Source organism: Pseudopipra pipra, chromosome 1 (assembly GCF_036250125.1).
Source record: "Pseudopipra pipra isolate bDixPip1 chromosome 1, bDixPip1.hap1, whole genome shotgun sequence".
In the NCBI taxonomy this organism is placed as follows: Eukaryota; Metazoa; Chordata; class Aves; order Passeriformes; family Pipridae; genus Pseudopipra; species Pseudopipra pipra.
In genome coordinates, this window is record NC_087549.1 from 89,098,127 (window position 1) to 89,109,080 (window position 10,954).

At 42.5% G+C, this 10,954-nt stretch overlaps 1 protein-coding gene across 1 annotated transcript; it reads left to right on the forward strand.

Moving 5' to 3' along the window:
- Window positions 1–7,717: 7,717 nt before the first annotated feature.
- GCNT2 (glucosaminyl (N-acetyl) transferase 2 (I blood group)) lies at window positions 7,718–8,301 on the forward strand. The gene is given in 3 exon segments (XM_064670856.1): window positions 7,718–7,917; window positions 7,919–8,204; window positions 8,206–8,301. Coding segments are annotated over 3 exon segments (582 nt in total).
- Window positions 8,302–10,954: the final 2,653 nt, after the last annotated feature.

Below are 10,954 nucleotides of genomic sequence, written 5' to 3' on the forward strand. Positions count from 1 at the left end.
TGGAAGCAGTCAGGTCCCAGAAGAAATTGAGAACATGCAGAAGCTTCAGCTAGCTCCCCATCTGGCTGTGTAGTTTTCCACATTGGTGTGGAAACAGCAATGGCAGGACTGGCTGAAGGAAAAGAGTAAGAATCCACCTTTCAAGAGAAAGGTAAGGCAGGAGGGCATTGACAGACATGGTGTGCTTTTAGACCCAATGAAATAGGATGTAAAACACCACAAATTTCATGCTGTACACACAGCAGCATCACTAGAGCTTAGTCCCTGAGCAGGCTGGATATTAAATTGATCAAACTGGTAATGAAAGTGGGAATTGTTCCATCTCAACTGACACAAGGCAGGTGACCTTATTAAAAAATATGCCAGTGTATTTAATGGGGTAGGGCAGTTTCTCGGGGAATTAATGATTAATGTGGCTATAACTCTGGAGATCCCACAGCTAATGCCCCTGGAAAAAGTCTTACTTCCACTATGAGACGGCCCTGCTGAAATTTTTAGAATGGTACTGTATGAATACAAGCACATAAATTCACCATTATTTTATGACAGAGAAGCCAAGTTACTCAAGAACTGCTGCATTTATTAGAAGACATGGTGGCCTCATGCTGGACATAGCAAGTTGGCTACGTAAGAAACCTCAGAGCCTGCTGAGGGATGCAGTGTACCTCTCTGTGGTGTGTTGAGGCTAACCACCAGGAGCAACTCAGATTCCCACACTGTTGAGTTACCACTGAAACAACAGAAGCCACTGCCAAGATACCTGACTTCATGTAATGTCCTGAGCAAGTCCTGACTTGGAGAAACTTTGGCATCTACTGATAACCAACAGCCTGGAGCAGGGCAGTGTTTGCAGCTGTCCTGAGTTATGTGTGTGTATATGAAAAGGACCTGAGAGTAAGAAAAGCAATTGTCTATGCACCCCTGAGAGGGAGCAGGGACTCAGCAGGGTCATAACTTCCCTGACTGGTATGCATCCTCAGCATGTGCTGAGGCCTTTGGAAGAGCAAGGGAGGTGGGCAAGAAAATGCAGTGCTTTTCCTGGCACCCTTCCAGCCTCCAACCCTTTGCAGACCAGGATCTTGTGAGATGGACGTAATTGTTGTGTATCCAAAAATGGTCCTCTGTCATGAACTTGCCCAGTCACTTGAACAGAGCTCACACAGAGATTCAATAAGCAGGGGCCTAGGGATAAAGGTACCATTTTCCTTCTAATGGCTGTAGGTACAGGAAAAAAGAAGCCCTTGTGTACATTCTTTAAATGAAAAGTACTAACAAAAACTAACCTGAATACAGGCTTGGGTTTAGGCCAAGAAGCCTTATCAGTGTGAGCAACAGCCAAGAAGCTGTAAGTATTTCTCAAATTGAGAAATTGTACTAAACTGGAAGAAAAGAAACAAGCACTTGCAGAATTTTGAGACTGCAAAGTAGAATTGCAGTTCAAATCAGGATCCAGGAATGCTTCAAAAGGAAGGTTTCAGAAAGCACTGTGAAATAACCCATCACTGGACAGAAAACACGCCAGAGCACCAGCTGCCAGGTGTATATGGTAACGGGGGACTCCAGTAAGAAAACCTTGGCCTGGAAGAAGCTGTTTAGCAGGTAGGGACCAGATAAGACAAGGCTGTCTGTAGGAGCTGAGGAATATGATGTTGTACAAGGCAGGAGATTTCCAGTAGTTTTCTAGCCTCTTTACGACTTTCCAGTGACCCAGTATGGGGAGACCAGATTGTCCCAGCTTCAGTAATGCCATCAGGGTCTGTCTTCTACCCCATGGGGACTGGTGATTGCAGCCACTCCCCTTCCCGTTAGAGAGCCATAAAAAGTTTTTGTGTAAGCAGTAGAACAAGAGACCAAAACATAATCATGAGCCTCCACCCAAAGCAGAAGCAAATAGGAAGGTGCTTGGAAATTTGAAATGCTTAGGAAATGCAATTTGAAAAGCCTCAGTTTGAGGCTTTGTCAAGAAGTAAACCATCACAGATTTATAATTTATTAAATGATTTTTCATTATGCTTAGGATGAATCACAAAAGTATCATACAAATGCTTTTCCTTCTTGAGTGGTCCAGGACTATCCCAAGGTTAACCAAACTGTGATGTTAATGGTAATTAGCAGAGATTAGGAGCATATTTCTAAATGACGACAAAGTCCTCTTGTTACAGTTACTGAGTTGTAACAGGATCCTCAGCCCAGCTACAGCCAAGTTGTGGTACTGTAAAATAGACCATCATAGGAAAAGGAGCTGGAAAAGACCTAGAAAATTAGCAGGTTTGAACCAGTATGACTTGCAAAACAGCTGAAAAAGCTATGCCTAACCTGCTCCCAAAAACCATCAGCAGGAAAATTCCAGCCTCTCCAGACAATCTAATCCACATTTAACTGTTTATCACTACAAAGCTTCCCTAGTGTCTGATCTTTACCTCTCCTGATGTTATCTAAGATGATTAGTTCTTGTCTTATGCACAGAGAGCAGGGAGAATCAGCTACTCCCTTCCTATTTGCACCATAATTTGCTTCTGTTTTACCTTTTTTACATATTTGAAGACTTTCTGCCTTTTTTTTTTAATGCTATAATAAACATACGTATATTTCTGCCATCCCTGTCAGTAGATAATTCCTAGATCCCTATGGGTTCTCTGCTCATTTTGTAGCTGGAAACAAGTTATATTGTCAGAATAAAGAACATGATAATGCTACATGTTTAGTGTAGGCATTAGAAATAATAACAGTGATCCATATACCTGCACTCTCTGGCATAGCCAGGCACCTGTATCAGCAGGCAGGGCTGTGGTCAGACTTGCTTGGCAGAGCAGGTCACTCCCAACCTGAAAATCCAGTTGTTTTACTCCTCTAGCTGCTAACACACCTGCAGCTGGGAGCAGACCCTTGGCCGTGCAGAGACCAGGCTGCAGGGACACTGCCCTGACCTGGTACCACCCTGAGGGTCTGACATCAGCTGCTCCACTTTGCCCACTGAAGGGAACACCTTGGGTTCATGTTCACAAAGTTAGCAAGAGCCCAAATGTTTGCAAAATCCATTGTGGGCTACCTTTGGACACTTCCCCAGGGCAAATAGTAGTGGCACATGTAAATTTGTACTTTACTGTACGCTAATCTGCAATAAGAAAACAGATCTCTCACCATGTGTCAACTGCACCAGTGTCAGCTATAAAATCTAGTCATATTTAACAGAAGAAAGCCAGCTTCACCACCACAGCCTGCCTGTCCTCTATTAGGACGTGTTTAATTATGTCTTGCTTTCTCTGCGCAGGAGGATAAATGAGCAGGGAAGAGAATGCCTTGCTGTTGCTCCTGAGCAGCTGATGAGGAATAGTTTGCACAGAGGTGAGTACGTGTCCCTGTTGGTAATTAATTGGAGAAGGGAGCAGTAGAGTGCTCTGCTTTGGACCAGTAGCAAGTCTGACTTGCAAAATGCTCTCTGCTAAGAGACTAGGCAGTTTACCTATTCCCAAAACCTTTGTGTCTAAAAGTCTGCTGCAAATGCAGACAAGTAGTGAAGTTCCTGCAGCATAAGAGACTCTGTGTCTGGAGCTTGAGAGCACAGCAAGACAAAGGTGGATGAGATGGTGCATTGTCTGGCCCCTGCTGTTTGTGCAGACAGATGTGCTCACTGACTGTGTACAATTAGATTACTCGATGGTTTTACTGGACCATGTGAGTTGAGGTAGCATTTGCCTTGATGTGTCATTTCATCTCTCCTCCCATTTGCTGCCAGTGCTGCTGCGTTGTGACTGTCCGGTGTCAGTGCATCTGCCTAGGAACTCCTGCTTCAGGTAGGTTTGAATTTTCTTCTCTTTGAAGAGTCAGATTATGGCTGGCTGGGAAGTGCAGGAAAGGCAGGGACTGCTTTGAACAGGAAAAAAGGGAAGGCAGAGGAGAGATAGGAATAAATTCTGACTGCTTTTGCACTCAGAGTCTGATTTCGCTTCCCCTGTGGGAATACAGTGCATACTGTACCTTCCAGCTCTGGTGGGGCATGTGAGTAAGGCACATGTTAGAGAAGATTGGTGTTGGGTAGGGCTGCTCCAAGGAGAGAGTTTTAGGGAGACCATGCACATTGTATGACATCCCAAACCAGCACAAGACCAAAGAAGTTTCATCTTGGTGTGAGAAGGTGTGTGGGCGGAGGAGATCCTTTACTTGGGCACAAAACAGTGCCTACCTGTACCTCCTAACCAGAAAAACCACACTGAGGCAAAATTGTTTGCTCATAACAGGTTCACTGTGATTTTAACAATGGTGCCAATTCAAATTCAGAGCTTTGTATGAGAGAGTCATGAAACGAAATGTCATGATATAGATGTTTTTGTCCTAACAAGAGGATAGAAAATACCAAGTGACTTCAAATAGACCTGAAATGCATAACATTCATCACTGCTGACTGAGGCCAAAGAGGAACTCAAAACCAATGTGCAAAGCCCGTGCATCTTGCCTTTTAATTAGCTAACAAATAAGCTGAAGCCAATTACCTGTATTTATTAAGGCCAGGAACAGTTTACTGAGTACTGACTCTATCCTGAAGATAATATCCTCATTGTCTGGAAAGGTCTGTTCCCATTCATCCACAGGGAGGACATTTCAATCCCCAATCCTACTGGGGAGTGTGTTTTCACTATAGGCGTCACACCAAAAACTCCTGTGATGCTAAAACGAAAATTACTACAATGCATGTCCAGGGAACAATAGAAAGGAGCAGCACTGCGAATCTGCCAGCAGCAGTTTTAGTTCTGCCAGCACAGATCCCTTTTACACAGCTTATTTCTTAAATTGCCTGGTAAATTCGATCTTATCTTTTTGTCCAGTAACTCTGTTTTTGCACCCAGAATATGCAGAGGTTCAATACAATCTAGAACAGGAGAATCCAGGGGCATCATGAGGTCTCCTTACTGGTTGTTGGGGCCTTAATATAGTTCAGATGTACGTTTAGATTTGGCTGCTCCTTGCATCTGAACTTAGGATGAGTCTATAAAATCAATAACATACTAATACCTGAGAAAGACTTTTTCCAATAAGGTAGCTCATGTGACTTATTTATTTGTTTGACTGATTTTGGTTTGTTTGTTGGGTTTTTTGGTTGTTTGGGGTTTTTTTTTGAGGGGGGTGGGTAGGTGGCTTTTTTAAAGTTTATTTTGTTTGGTTGGGGTTTTTTGTGATTTTTGCTTATAATTCAAGGCACGGATCTTATTTCACACAGAGCAGCACAAAGTAGAACTAGTGCTAAAATAACAAAACCAAGCCCCCCCCTCCCCAAAACCCCAAAGGTTTTGACAGCTTGATTTTCCACAGCAATCACTTACATCAGGTTTCTAAACTTTTCAGGTTTCTAAACACTAACTGTGCCAGAGAATTGAGGCACCAGAATTAAGAAGTAGCACCAAGCATGCAGCCTTCTTATCCCCAAGGCTATTAGTACCAAAGGATCATGGTTAATCTGGATTTCTGCAAAGGTGTTGCAGCAATGTCTGTGCAAGGAAAAAAAACCCTATCAACAAAAGAGACCAAGGAAAGGTTAAATCTTGCATTGGACTCCTATGAAGACCAGACTCATTTCGTTTTCTGTGTGTAGCTTCACTTTTTTGCTGTGGCCCAGGCTAGTAATGCAGTCTTCAATACCTAAGAGAGAACAGTCTCCTTACGTACATACATATATGTGTATATATATATGTATATATAATGTATATATTTTAAGATCTTGAAGGTTTTCCTAGCTGTGTAGCAGGTTACACAGTGCCTAAAGTAGTTTTAAAAACATCTGAGCAGACAGTTTCAAAGGCATTTAAATGCTTTGAAACATCTCAGCCATTGGTACTTCGGAAAAGCAACCTGTGCTCTCTGCTCCCAACTGAGACTTCCCCAATGAAACCCTGACGCCTGCAGGAATGTTGGCATCTGCCCCCTGCTATTCTCTTTCTACATCTTCCTAACTCCAGCTGAATGGAGGTCTCATGTTAAGACTATGGCAGAGGGGGAGAAATGGTCTTGCAGCCAGCTGACCCAGTAGGAAGGTGGGAAGACAATGAATTCCCTGGTCTATGGACTGCACAGAGGACAGCAAGAGGCTGCTGGTCTTATAGTCACCAGCTGTCATGACAATTTGCTTTTCTGAGGTATCAGGCAGGAGAGTGGTGTTTACACCTGGATATAATTCACTGTAACAAGCAGATTAGGAAGATGGTGTTTGCTGTGCATTTCTATTCTAGACTTGAATAGTGGTCTCAGCTTAGGAGCAGTGTTCTCCAGATGACTTCTCAGCAGGATCAGGTGAGTCTCTGTTACTCCCTGGGACTTTACATAGGTCTGCTCCAGCTCCTCAGCTCCATCGGAGCCATTCTCCTTCTGAAGGCACTGGTATCTGTGAAGGAGGTTGTACTGGATCTCCAGCAGGACTGCAGTTATCCCTACCTGTTCCTTCTGACTGCCCAGTGAGGAGTGGCTCACTCAGGACATTTACTGACTGGCATAACCTCAGATCAACTGATTTTGCCTCAGCATTGCTTCACATTGGAGCAAAGGGACATGGTGTTGCAAAAAGTTTACATGCCCCAAATATGCTGTCTCACAGCAGGAGATTCACATGAACAGACTCACAGCTGAAAGAAAGAGACCAAGGATTTCACTTTAGTCAGAGTCACGCCACAAGCTCTCATTGCATAAGCATGTTATACCAGATGCATGCATAGTTCTTAGAAATAAGAATGTCTCATCAGAAAGCCTACGGTTAACTTCAGTGGTTTAAATAACACATTTTGCTAACCCAGTTCCTTGTGATGGATGTAAGTCTGGAGCTCATCACAACACATTCGTGACTCTAAGCAGAATCTGTTTGTCAAATTTCAAATTTACAAATTAAGAAAACATTGCTGGAAAAAATGTAATGGATGTGATATGACTACGCGGAGGCAAAAAGGATTTTCTTACTTCTTATATGTGAACGTTGGTGGCTTTACATTAGAAATGAAGAATAGTGAAGACAAGAATATAGAGGTTGTTGTGGTTGTTCTCCATCTTGTATTCTTTGGCTGGAAAATGGTATGTATGGAACTGGTTTTCTGATAATTACCTTCTAGAAATTATATTCATCCAGGATATAAAACAGCAGAAAGGCCACAATAGCTAATATATACTTGATCTAGTAAGTAGTGTAGTTGTCACTGAGACATATTGAAGTAGTATTTATTTCATGTCAGAAGCCTTCCACAATTCGGAAGCGGTGATAACTGATACACTTGGATGGTTTAAAAAAAGTCCTATAAGTAAAAAAATAGAATTATACAAGAGGTAAATATGAGGTTTTCCTGTCACCAGGTGCATGCACAGACATTTTAAGAGCTATATGATACATGCAGGGAGACTAGGAGGAAGCAGTTAAGAACACACCCATAAATTGAATTTGGGGACACTGTGAGATACATGCCAGCTGTTCATTGCCAAGCCAGTAATTATGCAACACGTCTGTTTAATCTTCAGGGTGCTGTGGAGCAGCTTCCATCTGCAAGTCATTCGCTACTTATGCTGCTTCCACATCAATGATGGCTATGTAACTATTGGTATTGAAAGTAAGGGCAGCAGCTGCATAATGGGCATCAGATGGATGCATACATTCTCCAGCAGGAAGCAAACACGGACAGCAAAACAAGCTGTTGGTGGTGTCTGATCAGACCTCTCTGCAATATTTCAAGAGAGACTCTTTTTCCGGATGGTAGTGAATACACTCAGATACTGCTTCTTTGCCATTCCGATTCTCAGTCTTTCACTCCCATTTGTTTTCTACACCGTTAATGCGCATGCACAAAAATATCTTATGAGGCTGAACTTCTCAGTGAGTTCAATTTTAATAGAAGCCTGTAAAGCACTTTGTGAAGACAAGGTGTCCTTTCTCAAGGAAAATGCTTTAAAAAATCGGAGAATCCAATTGCACAGAGTACATAACACAGAACCACTACATCACCTGTGCCCTCTCGGCTGAGGAGGCTGTGTTCCTTGTTGCCTACATCATGACACTGCACAAAGAGTTCAAGACCTTCAAGCGGCTCTTCAGGGAGCTGTACATGCCTCAAAATGTCTGCTGCGTCCACATGGATGCCAAGTCACCATTTCTCTTCTGGTGGATGCTGCTGCAGCACCTGATGAGCTGCTTTGCCAATACCTTTCTCGCCTCCCAGGCAGAAATGAAGGTCTGTGGTCAGCATCTCCCAGCTGCGGGCTGACCTTCACTGCACGAGAGACTTTCTGGCCTTGTCTGTGCCCTGTGGTGGTAGGACAGGGGGGAAATGGCTTTAAATTTAAAAAGGGTAGGTTTAGATTAGATATAAGGAAGAAATTCTTTACTGTGGTGGTGGTGTGACAAAGGAACAGGCTGCCCAGAGAAGTGGTGAATGGCCTATCCCTGAAAGTGTTTCAGGCCAGGTGGGATGGGACTTTGAACAACCTGGTCTAGTGGGAGGTGTCCCTGCCCATTGCAGAGGGGTTGGAACTAGATGATCTTTAACGTCCTTTCCAACCCAAACTATTCTATGATTCTCTGCACATGCATGTACACACATAGAAGCACATAACTGAGGCTGATTTGGCAAAGCCTAGATAAAAAATTTAATCAGATCATAACTAACATAAAAGGTTGATCTAACAAATAAGCTTGCTGGCCCTTTTTGAACATGGAGGAAAAGGTGACTGTGCTGTGCAGAATGTGAATTACCATTCCACATCTGAGCAGGAAAATGCCTGGGGATCTAAGTTCAAACAGAAATCCTCAGACATTTAAGCTGATTTAAGCCTTTTACCTATAAAATCTCAGATGATGAAAAGAGAGGTAATAAAGATTAAAATATGTAATCTATATAAACATCATAGTGAAGTTTTTTACCAGATGTTCATTTCTCTGGGAGAAATTTTATTTTTAACAAATTGAAATCAATTCCTCATTCCTTATTATTCCAGCACAAGAAAATCTGAGTTCAGGCTAGAGTCGACTTCTAGTCTTCACATGCTTTTCTATGGGACCAGAAACACTCACACACACATACCAGCTCTCCTGTAGCAACTGCAAAAAACCCACGTTCTCATAACTACTGTCTAAATTCCATTGTACAAGGTTAAGGATTTGTGCAGAGAAACAGAATCAGATCTAGTATTTTCATCTTTACTGTACGTATATACATTTACTTTTACCTTGTTCACACGACTGAGAAAGGGTTGGATGATGCACAGGATTTCACCCCCATGCACGTTACTTTTAGAAGCACCTGGTAAGACTTTACTGCTTCTGACTCCCTAGAGCTTCACAGAAGCCCAAAGTGGGGATACAAGAAATGGAAGCACAGGCAAATTTCTTCTTCCGTCTTTTTCTTTCTTTTCACCCTCTTCCTACTGTAACTTATCACATAACTCTATAAGAATAGTGCTTGCTCTTCTGATAACCATATTTTACAACTAGCATGCACAAGAAACACAAATAATTACTGATCAAGATATTCATAGTATAATCATCAGCATATATTATTTGTAGCTAGCTGACTTTTCCTAGAAGCTGGTTGCTGTGATCTTACTACAATTCATTGCCTCAGAAGCAATAAACCTGGGACCAGATATGTTCTCCACAGACAGAAAGCTTTAGGTGGTTGCCATTTGTTGTACTGCACTGTGTAGTTTACATAGGCTGCATATTTCATTGTTGTTTCCACAATAATCACCATATGTTTTCCAGTGTTGCACACTGGCAAAACAATTTTTTGAGGTTGTTCTCTTTGCATCAGAAAGATGCAGCATTTCCACAGCAGGTATGGTTTTTTCCTCTTCCTTTTTTTCCTTGCCATCACATTAGATTGCCTGGACAAAACTAGCCATTTTGCTCTGACAGATGTGCTCAAGGACTGTGGTTGCCCAGGATTTTGAATCCAAACTTATAAGCCTAACACTCTGTCAGACACTCACCAGAACATATCCAAGTCAGATCCAGATCACTGAGTGACTCTCGGGTGAGAAATCATCCCTCTCAGTGCATGGGGTGTTAGCTTGGGACTCAGTTCCAGGCTCTAACAAAAAAACTCCTATCCAATTTTGACCAAGACACTTTAACTTTTCAGGCCTATCAAAGGGAGGTAATGGTGTCGGACAGTGGTCCAGCTATTAGAACAAAAAGTTGGAAGCCACCAGGCAACCAGAGAAGTCATTTAAGGATCAGTTTGGGTGGATAAGTGTATCATGAAAGAACTACGTCAGAGATATTTGTAGTTTCAGATAGATATGATAATCTCGGTTCAGATAAAAGATAAAAAAAACTGGTCCCCAAATCTTAAAACAGCATACTTACTACCCAAAGTCATGCAATTAAGACCAAGACTTTTTCTTACCCCCTTAAAGGCTAAAGACTTTCAATTTCTATAACAGTCTTAACTTCTCCTTGGTACTTATCTCAGGCCACTTATCTCCCACATCATTCCTGCATGACAGAAAGTTCTTGAAAGACACTTTTCAGATAAGAAATAGAATCATGGGGAAATTAAGAGAAAGTATTTTCAAGGTATGTAGGTCTGAAGTGTCTGGCCCTAAATCACTTTCCCCAGGTCTCACAAGAAGCATGTACCACCACAATGCCGGGTAGCAGCCACATCCCAGGCTAGCAGTATTACCACTGAGCCGCCTTTCCCCTCTCTGCTCATATAAAGCAGAAAGTAGGTTCTGATGCCGCTGGGAGAGGTGTGAATCTGCAGTCCCTGGTATTGAGTACCTCAGGGTAACTTTACTGAATTCTCTTCCAAGCTAAACTCCTGTTCTCACTTCCATACAATGGTGTCACAGCATAGGCATGAGCTGGGATACAGGCAGTCATAGGTGATAATAATCCCCCAGGATATGCACCAATGTGTACATTGACATACACCTGTGCTGGTCACTAGCAGCTTACACATTGTTCAAGTGGGAAGATTAAGGTCAC